This window comes from Asterias rubens, chromosome 9 (genome assembly GCF_902459465.1).
Source record: "Asterias rubens chromosome 9, eAstRub1.3, whole genome shotgun sequence".
NCBI classification, from domain to species: domain Eukaryota; kingdom Metazoa; phylum Echinodermata; class Asteroidea; order Forcipulatida; family Asteriidae; genus Asterias; species Asterias rubens.
The window spans coordinates 7274934-7295524 of record NC_047070.1 but is presented as its reverse complement, the minus strand read 5'-3'; the positions used below and the strand labels follow the sequence as shown (position 1 = coordinate 7295524).

At 38.2% G+C, this 20591-nt stretch overlaps 1 protein-coding gene across 1 annotated transcript; it reads left to right on the top strand.

Annotated features, from left to right (window-relative positions):
• Nucleotides 1-4415: 4415 nt before the first annotated feature.
• LOC117294548 (ornithine aminotransferase, mitochondrial-like) lies at nt 4416-19969 on the top strand. Its single transcript, XM_033777006.1, has 9 exons — nt 4416-4523; nt 6370-6559; nt 7199-7423; nt 8538-8761; nt 10590-10712; nt 13979-14107; nt 15311-15424; nt 16215-16359; nt 17332-19969. The coding sequence occupies exons 2-9, from the start codon at nt 6385-6387 to the stop codon at nt 17493-17495; spliced, it is 1299 nt and encodes a 432-aa protein (XP_033632897.1). The 5' UTR covers nt 4416-4523; nt 6370-6384; the 3' UTR covers nt 17496-19969.
• The last annotated feature ends 622 nt before the right edge of the window (nt 19970-20591 follow it).

Sequence of the window (20591 nt, the reverse complement as noted above, 5' to 3'; positions counted from 1 at the left end):
ACGAACAATAATGTCGCAGTCAGTATACTATTTTGTTCACCTACAGTTAAAGGCAGTGGACACTATTGGTAATTTACTCAATAATTACTTAAAATAACTATTAGCATAAAACCTTTCTTGGTGACGAGTAATGGGGAGAGGTTGATGGTATAAAACATTGTGAGAAACGGCTCCCTCTGAAGTGCCATAGTTTTCGAGAAAGAAGTAATTTTCCACGAATTTGATTTCGAGACCTCAGATTTAGAACTTGAGGTCTCGAAATCAACCATCTAAACGCACACAACTTCGTGTGACAAGGGTGTTTTTCTTTCATTATTATCTCGCCACTTCGATGACCGATTGAGCTCAAATTTTCACAGGTTAGTTATTTTATGTATATGTTGAGACACACCAACTGTGAAGGCTAGTCTTTGACAATTGCCAATAGTGTCCACTGCCTATAAAGAAAAAAACTTAACTTCACAAAATTTCTAAATAGTGTATTGCACCATTCAGGTTTAATAACCTGATACCATTGAAGTAGAACTCGAAAGACTAGACTAACTATTTATTTTTTAATTGATGAATGTTTCCTTCCTCGTGTCGTTGGACACCTTTGGTAATTGTCAAAGGCCAGTCTTCTTAATTGGTATATCTTAAAACTCAAGGCTAGTCATAACTCGAGAAAAGACTATCGTTAACTCTGTGTGAAATCCAAAACCGTACTCTAACTTGTTGTATACATCTCAACATATGCATGCAATAACAAATCTGTGAAAGTTTGGACTCAATTGGTCTTCGAAGTTGCTAGAGAATAGTGGAAGAACAAAAACACTTGTCGCACAAGTTTTGTGCTCTCAGATGCCTTGAATTCGAGACCTTAGAAAATGTCTCTTATTCAATTCAAATAGTATTTAAGTGAGAAATTATCTCTTTCTCAAAAGCTACGTTACTTCAGAGGGAGCTGTTTTTCACAATGGTTTATACTATCACAGCTCCTCCGTTGCTCGTTACCAAGTAAGATTTTTTTGCTAGCAATTATTTTGAGTAATGTTCAGTGGTGTTCGGTGCCTTTTATTTTGTGGGCCTAAAAGAATGCGTTTGGCTCTAAGCCCTTTGGTACACTAAAGCACTTTTGTCCCGATAGCAGAAGGTGAACAATATTTTATTTTAATTAATTGTATTTTAAATCTTTATACATATGCAATTATTACAAGTTGTTCAGGGGCTGTCAAGGTTAAAAAAAAAAAAAAAAAAACTGTCATCAAAAGATGTGTAAAACCAGACCCCTGCCAACGATAAAAAATTTAATTGTATAATATAAAAAGGAGATTGCACGCAAACATTGAAAAACAACACATAAGAAAACATTAAAACAAAAGCAAATCCAGATTATTGCAAAAACAACACACACAATAAAACACCATAACAACAGGAGGAAGGGACAACAATTAAAAAAAAAAAAAGCCAAACAAGAATGGACTAAAAACCCTCAACAGCCAAACTGAAACTGGTACAGAGAGCAACTTTTAAAACAATGAAGTAGGAGCTAAAACATAAATGAATAAAACGTACAATTAAACAAAAACACCACAGGAACAAAAAAAAGGGGGTTTCTGACCTCAAAAATCATACAGCGAATCATTTTAACATTTTGTTGCTAAAATAGCCCCTTTTCCCAGCAGAACTTAACGTTCCGTGATGACTGATGGACGGCAGAAAACCTCTCACGCTCAGTTGTATTGATAAAACATAATGTTTCCATTTTCAAGTTTGAATTTGCCACATTTTCGACTTTCGAGTCACAAGTTGTTTATTTTCGAAGTATGGGTTACTTGATATGGGACACGCCTATTTTTGATCTCCCATTGTCACATTCATTTGTCGAAACAGATTATTATTTTTTGCTTTGATTTGTTATTATTTATTTTACAACAATAAAACAAATATGACAGGTCTTAATAGGCCCCAAAACAATGTTGTTTACTTGTTTACGACATTTCTCAGATAAAAATGACGTCACGTCCTTCTTCCAGGACACACGGGTCATAGTAGGAAGTTGACCCCACACGTATCCCATTGAGTGACGTATGTCTATACCGTACCTACATAGATCTTAAATTGGAAAATTATAGTCATGACCTAATAATTTATCATTATTTACACTTTATAGGCAAAATCAATTATTCCAACCCGGACACTGCACTGTTCTAGTGTAGCCCATCCCAATTGAACTCATCCCAATTGGATGGATACATTTTCACAGGTTTGTTATTTTGTCTAAAATGTTGAAATACACCAAGTGAGAAGACTGGTCTTTGGCAATTACCAAAGGTGTCCTATTTTCATTGTATAACACTGATTAAAGCAATCAAATTGATCCAAAAACCAAAGGTATACTTTGCATTGTGGTGAATGACTAGACTCCACAGCTTAATAGTCTTAAAGATACTGGCCACTATTAGTAATGAACCCTTCCAATGAAATATGCTAATCACATTCACGCATGCGTACAGACCTTGTTGGTTGGCAAACGCCATAGAGTTGTGCACTAAGCAGACGCGCAATCGCGTCCGCGTCACGCACCATTAGCCGTGTACAAAACAGCGCGATGTTCCTTCATTTTGCCAACCAAAACGTTAGTGCGCACGCGCTATGTGCAATTTACATATTATTTCATGGGAAGGGTCTATTGTCAAAGACTAGTCTTCACGCTTTTTGGTGTATCTCAACATATTATGCGAAAAAATAACAAACCTGTGAAAATTTGAACTCAATTGGCCGTCGAAGTTGCTTGATTTCGGGACATCAAAATCTAATTCTGATGTCTCGAAATAATTCAAATATTTAGTGGAAACTCTCTTCTTTCTCGAACTACGTTACTTCAGAGGGAGCCGTTTCTCACAATGTTTTATACTATCAACAACTCTCCATAACTTCATTACGTAAGTTTTTATGCTAACAATTATTTTAAGTAATTACCAATAGTGTCCACTGCCTTTAATGGGCAAAGGAGATAGTGCGCGCGGCGGAGAGTTTGGTCGTGTTTGTGCTTTCCTAGAATTGTTATCGGGCCTATTGTTCTAACATTTCATTCAGCCTTCTTGTACAAACTTTTATAGGCGGGAGTTGATTTTACTTTTGTCGAGACGAGAATAAAACGCCCCTTTTTCAATTTGAGCTTGTAATATGTTCGGTGTTCTATCTACAACCATGGAGTTATAAGCAACAATCCCAAACGGCTAACCAACTCAAATTGAAAAGATATCTGAAGTTTAAAAAATGTCTGAAAATAAAATGATATCTAATTGTTTTTTTAGACTTTCAACATGTTGTTGAATATTTACAATGGTTCCCGAATAGCATTCATGGGCCGTGTCCGAATTGATCTAGCCGTAGCTCTGTAGCCGAAGTCGCCGTTTCGGACACGGCCCAATTATTGAATTAATCGTAAGGGTCATTCACTACATTAACAGAAAGATAATCTCAAAGTCAATACATTTGAACAGTGATACGTTGGCCCAACGTTGGGGCAACATAAACGTTATTAGTGGGGCCATTGTTGGGCAAACTTTAATATTGGCCCAACGTTATGCCGATGAGCAAAAGTATATTGGGCCAATATTGGTAATCAACATTGGCCCAACATAATCATTTTGTTGGTTCTACGATGGCCAATGTTTGCGTTGGGCTAACGATGGCCCAATTTTTAGATTGGCCCAACGTAACTCCTCTGAGCAAAAGTATGTTGGGTCAACGTTGACAGGCAACGTTGGCCGAAATTAAAACTGTTTTGATGGCAGAATTGATAGGCTCAACGTCGACTCAATGTTCAATTACGTTTGCCTGATATTGATTCAATGTTTTAACATAAGACATTATTGGCCCGGCCCAATGTTGAGCCAATGTTGGTCCAATGAAAGTGTTCCGTTGGCCCACCCAACGATGAAAGTGGTCCGTTGGCCCAAACGTTCTATGTAGTGATGCGTTCTGGGTTACGATACCGAGCTGAAGTTAGCCGCGTTTACGTTTCTGGTCCGACTTTCTTGAGTACAAACCGAGGACGAGCTGGATGGCCGGGTATTCCGGAAATTATGGAAAATAGGAACAGGAAAGGGGGTAGAATTTTGGCGTATGTTTAATACCAGATGAAATTTTATTCCATAATCTGATACACCATACCTGGGGCACACTTTGGAGTAAGCTCAATCGGTCCACTAATTAATATCTAAATTAGCCCCTCTAGAATGCACGCAACTTCTCTACCATGCGAAAGTCGAGTTGTAGCGTATAGTGCGACAACTTAATACATCCCCGTGGAGATACATACAAATAAATAGCGCCCTCCGTTGGTTTCAAATGCGTTCATCGCATGACGTCTTGCACCTCGACTTCTTAAACGCATTAGTAGTTTCCAACGCGCTGGTGTCTATGTTTTTAGTAAAAAAAAGTGAAAAAAGAGAGACGTCGTACTCGACTCGTAGCAAACAAAAAGTGACACGTGATTTCATCATTATTTTCACCCTGGTCAGCACATTATATTCGTAAGTATCAATCAAACAACAATGTGATTAACAAAATAAGTGATCAAATTTGCCAGGCTTTGGGTGGAAAGATAGATTTTGTCGTACATTTTGGTCTATATCTGAATAAACATTCCATTATTGTCGTCTTGTTATGAATCACATCTTGATTTGTGTATGTAAAGTAAATCATGCGTTACTTGAATGAAGTTATGTTTGGTTGTGAGAGAGATTGGCTGTTTAGTGTTAGAACTTAGTGTTACCAGCCTGGTGTTATATCCCTTTGTGGGAGTTTGCCGAGTTCCCTTGATGGGAAGATCATTAAAATAAAAAAAATATGTCTCGATGAATTGTTGTGTTTGATGGGTGGTGTGTGTACGAATTCCGTGTGTACGACGTGTGTCACAGCTGACTCACACTCTCTCTCTCTGTCTGTGACACTGTTGTCGCTGTCATTGGTTGGTGTGGTGGGTACCAGTCACTTTGGCACCTTGCAAACTCGGCACCTGCAAACTCGGCACCTTACAAATTCGCAACCACAAACTCGACACCTTCCTTGCAAACTCGGCACCCACAAACTCGGCACATGCACAAATACAAACTCGGCACCCAGTTCAGTTGAAAATGTTTGATTTTCACACATGCGTGGTACAGCGTAAAAGTTCAGTCATGGCCATATTAAAAAGCTTGATCTGATCATGATCAGATCTAGTTGCGATAACGTTTTACAACCCTCCTCCTGATGACGGGAGGGTTACAGCACTTTTTTTTTTCACCAAGCGCTGAACTGCAGGTACACTGTACCAGCCTATTAAATAGACGAACTACCATACATGTACATTGTAGACTCCCTTGGTGATCTTCCTTGTTTAAAGTGCTCCTTTTTCTTCCCGTCAGATGTGAATAATACATTTTTTTTACAGTTTTAATTTATTTTTGATTGTTTGAGTGTAACTTCAATTGCCTATTTATACTGGTTGTGGTTGCTACCATAAATGCATCAGAAAGATACACTTGTACACGTAGTGAAACCCAGAGTTAATTTATTAGCCGGGTCGGCCACTTAATTGCACTATTTGTAATTACTCAAAATAGCATAAAACCTTACTTGGTAATGAGTAATGGAGAGCTGTTGATAGTTAGAAACAGCTCCCTCTGAACTTCTGAAGTAACATAGTTTTCGAGAAAGAAGTAATTTTCCACTAAATTATTTGAATTTGATTTCGAGACCTCATTAGATTTTGAGGTGCCGAAATAAAGCATCTGAAAGCAAACAACTTCATGTGACAAGGGTGTTTTTTTTTCCAATCTCCAAATTTTTACGACCAACTCAGCTCAAATTTTCACAGGTTTGTTACTTTATGCATTATAAGATAGTTGAGATACACTAAGTGAGAAGACTGGTCTTTGACAATTGCCAAAGGTGTCCAGTGGCTTTAAAGCCATTATACACTTTCGGTAAACAGTATTGTCCAAGTCCCACACTTTGTGTATCACAACTTATATATAAAACAACAAACCAATGAAAATTTAGGCTCAATCGGTCATCGGAGTCGGGAGAAAATAACGGGAAAACCCACTCTTGTTTCCGCGCGTTTCTCCGTGTCATGACATGTGTTTAAAAAAAATCCGTAATTCTCGCTAACGAGAATTTATATTGTTTTACCGTTTTCTCAAAAAGTAAAGCATGTCATGGACTAATATTTCAAGAGAAGTCTTTCACCAGTACCTTCTGTAAACCCTGTAAATTATTTGCAAATCTGTGAATTGTTTTGCTTTTTCTGTACCGAAAGGGTCCAATGGCTTTAACAAGAAGCTTGAGAGCAAGGCCTGAAACTGTTTTTTTTTGGTTTTCTTTTAACTGCAGAAACTACACTCCACCATGCTGTCCAGATTGTGTTCACGCTTGCTTCATGTACCAGGGGTCACCTCAGCATCGGGGGTCAGGCTTCAGAGTGCTGTAGCGTCAGTCAGTGCCCAACAGGTGTTTGATAGAGAGCAGAAATATGGCGCTCATAATTACCAACCTTTACCGGTTGCATTGAAAGAAGGCAAAGGTAAGATTTGTAACCCAAATTAGGTTCATATTGTATATATGGGGTGGTACAGTAGCACTTTCTGCTCTACCAGCAAGGCTTCTGTCAGAAGCCTGTTTGTCTCAGATCAATGCACAGAGGACACTTTTGATTTGTTCCTGATTTGAAACCTGTGCTGCGCGGCACAATGTATCAAATTTGCTTGAAGTGCTGGGCAAATATTGTGAGTCCTGGTTAGGCCTGCCCAGTACTGGCCACCGTGGCTACAACACTGGCCATGACAACTGGGGGACTTGAGAAGGGAACCCTTCATAAAAATTACTTTAAAAGTAGCTAATGTCACCTAGTTTTAGCCACCTTGAACTGGGTTGTCATTGTTCCTAATTCCCTGCTGTTCCCTCTCCCACCCCCAATTTCTGTCCTTACCCAATCTACTCTCGTCTATTCTTCACGTTTCTTGTTGTATCCAAACCTTACTGTCAGTCATCTTTTTTTCAGGACCAGTACTTTAGTTGCTATTTTGCCTGTAGGCCTACTGGAAGATCTGTAAAACATGTTTAACTTGTGTTTATACTGTACTTTGTGAAATGGCCGAATAAATGATGTTAATAATAATAATAATAATAAAACAACAAAACTGAAATTCCATTTAATTTGCAGGAGTGTTTGTATGGGACGTGGAAGGCAAACGCTACTTTGATTTCTTGAGCGCCTACAGTGCGGTTAACCAGGGTCACTGTCATCCCAAGATCATCAGCGCCCTTCAAGAACAGGCCGGAGTACTCACTCTGACATCGAGGGCGTTCTACGCTGATGTATTGGGTGAATACGAAGAGTTTGTCACAACACTCTTCGGATATGACAAGGTTCTGCCAATGAACACAGGTTGGTTCATGTTGTTGTAATAATAATAATAACAACGAATAATTAATAATAATTAACAGGACAGTTCTTTTCAGAACTGAAAAGTCTCCCGAACCTCCGCGGTAGTAAAATAAAGCAAGACAGTTCTCTAAGAACAAACTCTACCTGGCCAGTAGATACACACATGGTGTTACCGCAAACCAAATATATATTGATACCTCACCAAGCAATGCCTCAAATCCTATATACTCGTTTATCTCCTATGCAAATTTAACATCTATTAAAATATAAAGTCTTCTACAGCGCCCGTATCCACGAAAGTGCGTATGTTGCTTACTCAAATAAAAAAGTTCTTTTGTGGATGTCTTCAAGTGGTGCACAAGCAAGAAAATGTGAAAAGGGGGTGCTGCATTTTTAATGTACGCAGCAGACTTGAAGCAGTAATTCCAATCTCCATGGTATCTGGGGTTTCACAAAGCCTAGGAGATATTAAAAGGCTAGTCCTAAGTTAGGCAAGTACATGTAACTCGTCCTAACTCAAGATAAGACTAGTCTTAACTGTTTGTGAACACCACCCTGGACACATTTAGTAATTGTCAAAGACCAGTATTCTTACTTGGTGTGACTCCAACAAATCTGTGAATATTTGGACTCGCTTGGTCGCCTAACAATGTTAAAGCGCTTTAAAACGCCTGTGGAAAGCACTGTACAAATGTTATTATTATTATTGGTATTAAAGACACCATTGGTAATTGTCAAAGACCAGTCTTCTCAGTTGGTGTATCTCAACATATCTTAAAATAACAAACCTGTGAAAATTTGAGCTCAATCGGTCGTTGATTGATGAAAGAAAAAAACACCCTGGTCGCACCATGTTCACACGAGGTTGTGGGCTTTCAGATCCTTGATTTCGAGACCTCAAATTCTTAATCTGAGGTCTCGAAATCAAACTCGTGGAAAATTACTTCTTTCTCGAAAACTACGTCACTTCAGAGGGAGCCGTTTCTCAGTGTTTTATACTAGCAACCTCTCCCCAATACTCGTCCAAGAAAGGTTTTATGCTAGTAGTTTTTTTGAGTAATTACCAATAGTGTCCACTGCCTTTAATGTTAGTAAATTTCACTTTAAATTCTAGGTGTGGAAGCAGGGGAAACAGCCTGTAAGTTGGCCAGGAAATGGGGTTACACTGTCAAGGGTGTGCCAAACAACAAGGCTAAGATCATCTTTGCCGATGGTAACTTCTGGGGCCGCACCCTGGCTGCCATATCCAGCTCTACAGATCCTAGTAGCTACGAGGGCTTTGGTCCGTACATGCCTGGCTTTGGTCTCATTCCATATAATGACCTCGGAGCTCTTGAGGTAAGTCTGTTTCAGATGCAGAAATTTGAATTATATTTTAGAATTTTGGTTTTCCCGCTGGCCAGTAAAATTCCATTAAAACAATTTTGCCACCCTATGTCAAAATCAGGCACTTTTAAAACAAAAACTGAGTGCACATTAAAAATGAAGACAATTGAAACATTAGCCACTATGCTAACCCCTTGGAGAACACATAGTAGCCCAAGTCCAAAACACGAAACTAAATTTTCTGTTTCGTGATATTAATGTTACATTTTTTGCTGGCAAAATTTAAAGAAATTAACAATTCGCAATTTCTGGGCGTTTTGTGATGATTAAATACAGAAATTGGCGGTCTCTAAAGGCTTATAAATGATTGAATTATTTTTGCACTAAAGCCAGAATGGTCCCAAGTCATCCAGAAACTAATTCAGGAAGTACTCGGACTACTTAAACACAAAAAACAGCAAACAAAATTATGCTTACCAAGAAAAAAGATTACCGCCACTGTACTATCTCGCATGCAGTGATAGATCTGTGACTGGTATCCAGCTCATTTTTTGGCTTCTCAGGAAATTGTTTTTAAAGCCATTGGACCCTTTCAGTTCAGAAAAAAAAAAAAAGTTCACAGATTTACAAATAAGGCAATGGTGAAAGACTTATCTTGAAATATTATTCCATGAAATGCTTTACTTTTTGAGAAAACAGCAAAACAATATAAATTCTCGTTAACGAGAATTACGGATTTATTTTAAACACATGTCATGACATGGCGAAACGCACGGAAACAAGGGTGGGTTTTCCCGTTATTTTCTCCCGACTCCGATGACCGATTGAGCCTAAATTTTCACAGGTTTGGTATTTGATATAGAAGTTGTGGTACACAAAGTGTGGGCCTTGGACAACACTGTTTACCGAAAGGGTCCAATGACTTTAAAACAATATTTCAGTTCATGAAATAATGCCATTGTATTATACCCATTGTTATTTCACCCAGGGGTATAAATGGGTACATGTACATTACCTGCAAGGGTAGAGGTTGATATCTTGTATGAAAAAGCCACTGGAGCGCTGCGGCAGCTTAAGGCTGTATACTCCCCAGGGAGCTGAGGTAGATTGGAGGAATGTTATTGGCCCAATGACCAGGGCACTAATGTAAAGCGCATTGAGACGTTGTTGTGAAATAAGGACTAGTTATTTTGGAAGCAAATCATTACATTGGCCGGAGTCGCACCCCTTATTGTATTATCCTGTCTGATATTTTTAAGTGTTGTCAAATTTTCTAGGAAAAGATGCAAAAGCTACGTGTATGATTCACCTTGTTTTCTACATGTTGACATGTAAAGTGTTTTTGTGTACAGTGAAGAGTCCCCTTCAAGTAAAATTAATTATAAGCTTTATTGTTCAATACTGTAAACATTGATTATGCTGCAAACTACTGTTTAAAGGATTTGGGTACTTTTTCAAAATGTCCATAGATTTACATTAAACTTACAGTGTTTGAAGATAATGATAGTGGAAAGCTTCCCTTCAAATATTATCTACTGAGGTGCTGTAGGTTTTGAGAAATGAGTAAAACAAAAATCATGAAAATACGTTTGTAAATGATTTAAATAATGTTCGTCTCATGAGACGAAAATTATTTTCATGACATTGTTTTACTCATTTCCCAAATACTATAGCACCTCAGCACGTAATATTTTCAGGGAAGCTTTCTACTATCATTATCTTCAGACTGTGTAAAGTTTAGTGTAAATCTGTGGACATTGTGTTTTTTGTCCTACAAAAGTTACATAGACCCTTTAAATTGAATTGAATTGAATTACTATTATTACTATTATTGTTACAGAAAGAAGTACAAGATCCGAATGTAGTAGCGTTCATGGTGGAGCCGATTCAAGGAGAGGCCGGTGTGGTGGTGCCAGATCCTGGTTATCTGCGAGGCGTGCAAGAAATCTGCAACAAGCACAATGTACGTATTCAAAACTCAGACTAAAATGGATAAATAAAAAGTTTTGATACCTTTTGTTTTTGCCCATGATATGTATCCCTACTCAATGTGAATGAAAATGCATGTAGTATAATTTAGTTTCAGTTCCATTAGTCATCAATCTTTTTGGGAAAAAAGTACAAATCACAGAACGATGTCGTTTCAATACAGTACTATTTTAGTATTTACCAGGGGTGGATTTCACAAATGTAGTCCTAACTTAGGACTAGTCCTAGGCAATGCTAAGAGATAGGACTAGTCCTAATTTAGGACCAGTTACTCGTCCTAACTTAGGACTGGTCCTATCTCTTAGCATTGCCTAGGACTAGTCCTAAGTTAGGACTACCTTTGTGAAATCCACCCCAGTAGTGTTATTATTCTACTATCACACCGTGGCGAATATTCTTGCGAATATGAATATTTGAAATTCGCGATGAATTCGGCCCAAAATTGCGATTGGAAAGGGAATTTTTTTTCAGGCGTCCGTCGACCTCTCCTTACCAATATCTTGAGAATAATATGCACGCTTTACCAACGTTACCAGTGGCTTACCAATGCTTACGAAAATCGACGGCGAATTACCGTCTTCAAAACATTGGCTGAAGATTAGGAAACGCTTTGTATTGCTGCTCTCAAACTGTGGCGAATGTTCTTGCGAAGATGAATATTTTAGTTTTGCGGTGAGTTCGTCCCGAAATGGCGATCAGATAGTGAAAATTTTCATCTCTGTCTCACCCCTCGATTTTCCTCAGTCGGCCCTCTCCTTACCAATGTCTTACAAGTATAATAGTATACAGATGCTTACCAATGCCTTCATGAATGTTGTCAACGCTTACCAAGCTTTACCAACGTTACCAAATTGCTTACCAATGTTAACGATAATCGACAGTGAATGACCGTCTAGATCAATGTTTGTAAGGAGGTGGGGAATAACGTGTGAATGCTCCGAATTTGTTACCAACATTTACGAAGACACGGCGAATGTCGCGAACTTTGAGCGATTGTCAAATATTTCCTTTCGGTAGCACATTTGCCAGCATATTCGGCGTGTGAGAGTAGCATAAATTTACCGATCTTCAAAAGGAGGTGGAGAATGACTTGTGAACGTCTGAATTTGTTACCAACGCTTACGAAGACACGGCGGATGTTGCAAAGTTTGTCTGAATCTGCTGGACACTTTCTCTGTGTCAGACGAGGGCAGTGACCATTTGAAACCCCCTTTCACACTACTCTATTCCCCGGAGGTGCCCCCGGGGATACTGAGGGTTGGCATTTTCACACTATGGTTGCTTTACCCCCTTGTCCACCCTGGCAAGTTGGCATAGCCCGAAGAATAGCCACCCCTGCTCCAGGGTCTCAAAATTCATCACTGCAATAATCTAGATAAGTATAGTATATAAATGTGTATTTTTTATGAGCTAGGTCTGGGAGGGCACATCTTTTTTGATGACAGTTTTTTTACTTTTGCCCTTCCCTGGACGCCCTGTGCTTGTTTTATTGTTTTGCTTGTCCGAAGAATTAAAAGAAAGAGCAAAAAGAAAAGAACCTATATTTCTGAAAGTTTGTATATACCCAGCGCCTTGAGTACCTTGTTTGGTAGATATGTGCGCTATACAAGACTTTGATTATTATTATTATTACAATGTAGTCAAACCCCTGGGTATTCTTAAAACCTGCAACCAGAAACTCCTTAGAATAGGGACAGTGTGAAAGTGCGCCAGGGGTAACTGGGGGGTGAATAAAACTCCCAGGGCCTCCCCTAAGCTGCGTTCACCAAGGATAAGAGATAAAAAGTGAAAAGGGCTTGTATGTCTTTATGCGCCTGGTTATGACAAAAATCTCTACCCTGACAGATTGAGTAACTGACAATTGCCAAATTATATTAATTTTCATAATGTGGGAGGCTATTCATCCGTATTCGCAGCTAAGAGCTGAATTGCGAAGGACGCGGCTACAATGTGTTCGAGACGCAGGCATGCAAAGCCAGCCACATCAACCCATGATGATCACAGAGCACAGCCAGAGATCAAAAGTGTTTGATTTTTCCCGAAGGAGGAAAACCGGATGGTCTGGAAAACCCTCGTGGATGCTTACATAAGATACGATCTTACAAAAAATATGTTTCCTGTTTATTCCTTAATTCTCCATCGTGCAAAAACAAACATTTATTAACGAAACAACTGCAGATGATTACAATATAAGTGGCTCCTACCTATCAAAGATTTTCCCAGCATGTTTACCGCACAAAAAAAAATTGTTTTTAAGTCCAAGCCCCACAGCAAACTCTTGCTGATAATGACGCATTCAGTATTCCCCACTGTTCTGTTTTTCGTGTGTGCTTTAAATTTGATCACAATTATGATTTAACTGAGTGGGTCTCACAATTCACAACCCTTTTAGAACTTCCCCTGTAGTCTCTAGGGACCGTGGGTTGAAAAGCCTATGTGACATTGTCTGAAATAGATCAGGGACCAATTTCATAGCGCTGCTTAAAGGCACTGGACACTTTAGGTAACTACTCAAAATAATTGTTAGCATAAGATATTACTTGGTAACAAGCAATAGAGAGCTGTTGATAGTATAAAATATTGTGAGAAAGCCATCTGAAAGCACACAAATTTGTGCAACAAGGGTGTGTCTTTTTTTGTCATTGTTCTCTTGCAACTTCGATGACCATTTGAGTAAAAATGTTCACAGGTTTGTTATTTTATGCATGTTGGGATGTTATTCTGGTCTTTCTTAGTTACCAAAGGTGTCCAGTGCCCTTTACGGTAAGCAAATATTTAAGCAGAAAATGAGAGCAGGAAAATGTGCTTAAGCGATTTGTGTTTCACATGTTGGCAAGAAAAGTAGGCGGACAGCTTGCGCTTTCGCCATGGATTTATATTGTTACGTCATTCGTTTTTCTACAGTAAAGGTTGAAATGCCATTTCATGTGCTTACGGTTTGCTATGCAGCGTGATGAAAAACACACAGTAAGTAAGTGCAAAATCAACTGTTCTCCCGTTTTATAAATTGGGCCCAGAAGCCCTTTGGTGTCTAACTCTTGTATCAGACTAAATTTGGTGGAATTGAAGTACATTGAAGTTTGTGCAGTACGGCTGGGATCCTAAAATTCCACTTTTATGACTGTGAGTGTAATTATTTATACCAAAGTATCTCTCTGAGATTCGAGTTGCTTTACGATGGTCTCGTTGCTTGTTTTTTTTTTTTTTCATTCGGAAAGAATAGTCTATTTTCTCTTTCAGGTTCTATTCATAGCAGATGAGGTACAAACCGGACTGTGTAGGACAGGAAAACGATTGTGTGTAGATCATGATAACGTGCGTCCAGACATGGTGCTACTTGGCAAGGCACTGTCTGGTGGAGTTTACCCGGTAAGATTAAACAAGAAGGTTTTTTTATTTTGTTTTTTTAATCAACAAATTGCAGTCTAGAATCAGACTAGAACACTATTGGCGCCAGACCAGAATCAGTAAGCCAGGTTGATTTTGCAGTACATTTTGTATTTTCTTTGTTGGTAGAAGTTGTACTACTGGCGTCATTTGTTTAAGTATGAAGCTTATTGATCGTTTGGTACCATGTTATACTTTATCCAAGTCATTTCAAATCATAGGATACAATATTTATGAGAAAGAGGTTTGAATTTTGACAGCATGTACTAGTACTTGACTCGAATTGAACTTAAATGGTTCATTAATAAATAAAAATAATCGCAGCCAAAGGCCGATATTAAGAAAAAAAATTGCGATAAAAGTATTTTTGAGAGAAATATATATAAGTACAGAGTAGATTGGGTTTGTACTGCACCCATTATGATACACAAATACTCACTGCTTCAATTGATTGAAACTATGACTCCATATGTGATTCTCGGAATGTTCCATTTCCCTGGGGGGGGGGGGGGAGTCCGGGGGAAAATCAACTGCTCCGGGGTTCACCAAGGGAGTCATGGTTGAATCATAGCACAAGTAATTTTAAGCAGTCAATATTTCCAGTCGTCACTGTGTGTTCCCGTGTTTTACGGCCTCGTGATTTGCAACTTCAACTTTTTGAAAAAAGGGAAGAAGAGAAATGAGGTCCAAGACCTTTTTAATAATGACCAAACCTATAAGGATCCGCTTTTGAGCTGACGCCAAGACTGGAGGTGGATACTGTGTAAGAAAAAGCCATTGAAGTGCCACAGCAGGTCAGGGCCGTATACTCCCCAGGGAGCTGAGAAAGAAATGGAATGTGATTTGCCCAATGACCAGCCGTCTATTTCACCCAACTCTTCCTAACTTAGGATTAATCTTAGGACTTAGGACGAGTTAAGGTCTGTATCCGAAGACGTTAGGACGCATTGAACCCATCCTAAGAATAGGACGGGTTACTTGTCCTAACTTGAGTTAGGATTAATCCCACGGTTTTTCGTGAAATCTGTTGCAGGGCACTAATGTAAAGTGCATTGAAGCGTTATTGTGAAACGCGCTATATAAGAACTTGTTGTATAATTTATCTTTTTGAATTATCTTTTTTAAATTTATAGAATTGTATTTTTTTTTATATTGGAGATGCTTACTGTTGTTTTGCTTCATCAGGTATCAGCCGTTCTTGCTGATGATGAAGTGATGCTATCCATCAAGCCAGGAGAGCATGGATCGACGTACGGGGGTAACCCGTTAGCTTGCAAAGTGGCTATCGCAGCACTCAAGGTACATTACACTCCATTTATAGTATTTGTGATGGGCTCTGCAAAAAATGAGTCACAATTGGGGAGAATTACACACTTGTGTGATGTTTGGTTCAAAAGTTTTGACCTTTTGAAAAATAGATTATGTCATTATGTCACATCTGAAAATGACCCATACTAGGGTAACGGTCCCTTTAATAAAAACATCAACTATTGATGTCTAGGGGATGAACAAAAAGTACATGTTTTGTTCACCGTCCTTTATCGATCAAAAACAAAGGTTTTATTTCAGAAAATGTCAAAATACAGACCCTAAAGAACCATAAAACCACATAAACAATTTTTTTTTAAAGATAAAATTTCATCCTCCCATCACTCAACAGCCCTGTACTGGAAAGTGGGTTGTGCGACAAGAGACTCATTTTTGTAGAGCTTGTCACATTTATAATGCCGTTGTGTGCATTTCCCCTTTAAAAAAGAATTTCAAAGCGCATATCAGCAGAGTGTAGGTTCAAGCCCTAGTCGTGACACTTGTATCCTTTTAGCAAGACACTGAACCATGGTTGCTTCGTAAAAGTTGGGGAGGTAGTAGTGCTTTCTGCTCTACCAGTCAGGCTTCGGATGGATGATACCCAACCCTATACATCCGTATGGACCGTGTATATTTTAATATTTAATCTGTTGCTGTACAATTGGAATTACAATTTTATTTATTTTATTTATTTTATTTATTTTATTTATTTTGTATACCTGATGAATAAACCAATTCAATTCAATTCAATTCAATTCAATTCAATTCAATTCAATTAAAGGTCCTGGAGGAAGAGAAGCTGTCCGAACGAGCGGAGCATCTTGGCCAGATCTTGAGAAGTGAACTGGGCAAACTGGATAAGGACATTGTGACGTTGGTTAGAGGCAAGGGGCTTCTTAATGCCATTGTCATCAAAGAGACAAAAGGTTTGTTTTATACTGTCACAACCAACCCATCGGGGTGTTGTTGCAACCGAGGAAGAAACCAACACTGCAGAAATAAATTTGCACTTAAGCCAATCAAGATTATATTTACAAAATATTACAAATTTATTTACAAAACAATTCTGCTCTCTGAGTTCCTTTCAGTGGCCACTGCTTAAACAACGAGTTTCATGCCTCAAACTACAATAAATCCAACCTTCAAAACTCACTACTTCCTATCCACGAAGTCAGTCACCCCAACTCTTAGCTTTTGGAGTTACAGACTCCGAGTAATCTTAACTAGTTTCTCAGCTTCCTTCTTCTCGCGTGCATTTTTCTCCGTGTCGCAGGGCATCCTGACTACATTTTTGACAACAGCGTGGTATTTAGACTTGGTTCCAAGTCTGTGATCGTGCGGTCCAAGTTTGAGCTCAATTGGTCGTCGAAGTTGCGTGATAATAATGAAAGAAAAACACCCTTGTCACACGAAGTTGTGTGCTTTTAGATGGTTGATTTTGAGACTTTAAATTCTAAATCTGAGATCTCGAAATCAAATTCGTGGAAAATTACTTCTTTCGCAAAAACTCTGTCACTTCAGAGGGAGCCGTTTCTCACAATCAACCTCTCTCCCTTACTCATCACCAAGTAAGGTTTTATGCTAATAATTATTTTGAGTAACTACCAATAGTGTCCACTGCCTTTAAAGCATCTGAAAATGAATCTGCGTAAAGACAAGTGATGTTTGAAGCTTTGCATGATGAGAAAGATAAGAATAAACTATAAATGATAGGAAACTTTCAGGTACAACCATGAAATCATGAAAAAAAATTGAGGGAATGTTGGCTCTGAAAAGAGCCGGTTCGGGTCTCATCATTTCGAACAGTATACCCTGCTCGTCTTCAGGTGCAGTACCAAACAAAATCACACACCATTATAACAGGATAATCTTATGATATCTTTTGGATGCCTCGACAGATTTTGATGCTTGGCAGGTGTGCTTGAAGCTGCGTGATAACGGACTTCTTGCCAAACCAACTCACGGCGACATCATCAGGTTCGCTCCGCCGTTGGTCCTAACAGAGGAGCACCTCGGAGAGTGTCTGGACATCATCAAGACAACAATCATGTCCTTTAAGTAAACGCAAATCAGACAGGATAACTACCTAAGATGATGATCATGTGAGTAGTCCTTGCTTTCAAAGATCAAAGAGAAAGATACAGTATTTTTATTAATTTTTCAGAGACAGATTTTACCTCGTTGCTGCGGTAATGTTAGATACATGTATCGTCACTGATATTGATATCCTCAACTTGATCACAGCAGGTGGAAAGATTCCGTCATTTCCCGAATTGCAGAGTTTTTATGGAACTGAAAATCATGTTGCAATAAATCTTCACGTAACTAAATCAATTAACTTAGTCACAATAGGGTCGGAGATAGTGAGGTAGTTCTTGGATTGTGTCTGGCCATCCAGTGTAGATCACCTGGTATAGTGTACTAAGAACCGGATCTCAAGTGGTTTTGGTCTTCAGTTGGTCTTGCTTTGTTTGCCCAAAGTAGACAAGATCATCTCATGTTCCAAGTTTCTGAAATTGAAAAACTTTTGTTTTAAGCCTCCTACTGTCTGACGATTAGATCGTATGGTTTTGAAGGGTAGATAAACAAGCCTACATGTATGTCAGCCTGCATGCAATAATGATAATTATTGTTGAATGCATCTTTGCAGTACACAGTGACCCCTCCTACTCTCTCACCATTAATGCTCGTCCACATGGTTTTTAATGGTACATGTAAATAATCTGTCAGCCTGCAACAAAGATATATTTTGTTTAATGCATTTTCACAGTACATGGTCAACCCTCCTACTCTCTGACCATTAATGGGCATCCCCATGGTTTTAAATGGTAGATAAACTATGTCAGCCTGCAACAAATTCTATTGTTGAATGTATCTTCGCAGTACACGGTGAACCCTCCTACTCTCTGACCATTCATGGTTTTGAATGGTAGTCAAACTGTGTTGGGCCTGCAATAATGATATCTATTGGATATGCATCTTCACAGTTCACAGTGAACTCTCCTACTCTCTGACCATTTTGGCCTGCAATGTGATATATAGCTAAATGCATTAAATTACACAATTCACAGATAGTCCTGTGGGCAGTTGTTCTACTATGCACTAAATATGCTATTGAATCTTTCAGAATGTTTTGGTCAAGTTACGAGCATTTTTTACGAGCAATTTTTACGGGTTGTAAGAGTGTTGTAATAATAGCTACCAGAAAAATATGTTTTGCCTAATATTGTATCTCTCTTTTAAACACATCAGGGTAATTGTGTATTCTTCCAACTGTAATATTAATTCCTAATAAACTCTATTGTTTATAATTTTTCAGATTTATTTTTCTTCCGTAGAGATATGTTCTCTATTTTATTTTAAAAGGGGAAGTCAGGGCTGAAATAGTTTAGATTTGTATCTGAATTCAGACTTCTTAAAGTCTACCTGGAACATCTTGCTTTAAGGTCACTTTGCTGATCCCTCGATTATAACCGTCCATGTATGGCTTCCGACTGGCACCCCAAGCAAAGCTATTTAGGGAGACATTTGCCAACATTAGGGCTAGTTAGCTCAGTTGGTAGAGCAGTGGCAAATTAATCTAAAGGTTGGCGGTTCCAATTCTGCATGTTTTCTTTGTTCAATCCCAAATTTGTCTTTTTGTCTTTACTGAACCTTTCAGTTTTCCATTTGGTTTATTACTCGATCCTTTTTGTTAACTTTTTCCAATATCAAAACGTTCTAGGACTTGTCTTGGGTTTTGTTTTACCATGAGATGTCATCCATTAAATTTGCTAATATTTAGCGCCTGTCAAATACAGGGAATTTATTATTTTTTGTATTGCTATTTTCATGTAATAATTATCCAAGAGTTAATTTTTGAGAGTTAATTGTTACCATGCACTTTAAACCTTTAAAAACATGTATTTAATTATCAACAGTTTGAACAAGGGTAACAATTTCTTAGAGCTCCTTCTGCAGAAATTATCGCTTACAAATTGTCTGCTTAGATGAAATAAGCAGGACACCATTGACAGATGCTAAGTGTGAAATAGCATTTGGGCTGGTAATCTTTTCATTGGATTGACAAAGTGTACTAAACTCCACAATATATAAATTTTGGGATTTTTTTTTTTTTTAGTAGCATAAAAAGAGATTCTAATTATAAGGATTTTCTATATTTTTGTTCTCATAGCTTGCTATAGAATTTTGCAATTGTGCGGTTTTGTTGTAATCAAAGCTGAATATTTGGAGATAACTTACTTGGTATTCACATATCTTTGTTTTAGTTGGCACGTTATAACTAAACAAATGTTTCTGTAACATGTGCGAAAAATCTTGTATTTTAACATTATGTGCCAATTTTGAGTTTGGTATAACTATAATATTTTTTACAATCACAGATTTTTCAGTCCTGGATTTTCAATTTCATCTTTGAGAGAGCAAGGCTACTTCCTTTTTGCAAAAGGCACTTCCATTGAAAAATTAAAGGGGCACTTGTGCCAATATTAGGACAATGGGGGACTGTGGCCTCCATGTGTGTGAATCCAGGCCTGATGTCTGATTAAATCACTCTCTTAAATTGAGTGCTTTCCAAAGTTCTGAACAAAAAAAAAACAATTACCAACAACACATTATACTCATGTGGGGTTCAAACCCACTACCTGTGCATTATATAGTAGTTATCTTGACCACTATACCTCCGGGCGAGCCCAGTAAGGCACTGGACACCTTTGGTAATTAATTGTCAAAGACCACCAGTAATCTCACTTGGTGTATCCCATTCAACATAATTATGCACAACTTAACAAATCTTTGAAAATGTTGACCCAATATGTTGTCGAAATGCATGAGATAAATGAAAGAAAAAGCTCCCTTGCTGCACCAATTTGTGTGCTTTCAGATGCCTAAAAAATATTAAAAGACTTCAGGCCTGAAGCCTTTTTAAATATTGGAGTGAGCAACTACCTCTTTCCAAAAAACGACATGTCCGGTACTTTAGAGAAAGCCGTTTCTGAAAATGTTTTATACTATCAACAGATCTCCATTGCTCATTACCAAGTAAGGTTTTTATGCTAACAAATATTGTGAGTACTTACCAATAGTGTCCAGTGCCTTTAAATATTAATATTGTGACATAATAAACTTGGTCTGTATTTATGTTCTTTTGAACTAAACA

Excerpts from the sequence above, each read along its gene's own strand:
- LOC117294548 (XM_033777006.1), top strand. The coding sequence starts at position 6,385 with ATGCTGTCCAGATTGTGTTCACGCTTGCTTCATGTACCAGGGGTCACC. Across the intron at positions 6,560-7,198 it reads TGCATTGAAAGAAGGCAAAG|GAGTGTTTGTATGGGACGTG; the intron begins GTAAGATTTGTA and ends TTTAATTTGCAG. Across the intron at positions 7,424-8,537 it reads GGTTCTGCCAATGAACACAG|GTGTGGAAGCAGGGGAAACA; the intron begins GTTGGTTCATGT and ends TTTAAATTCTAG.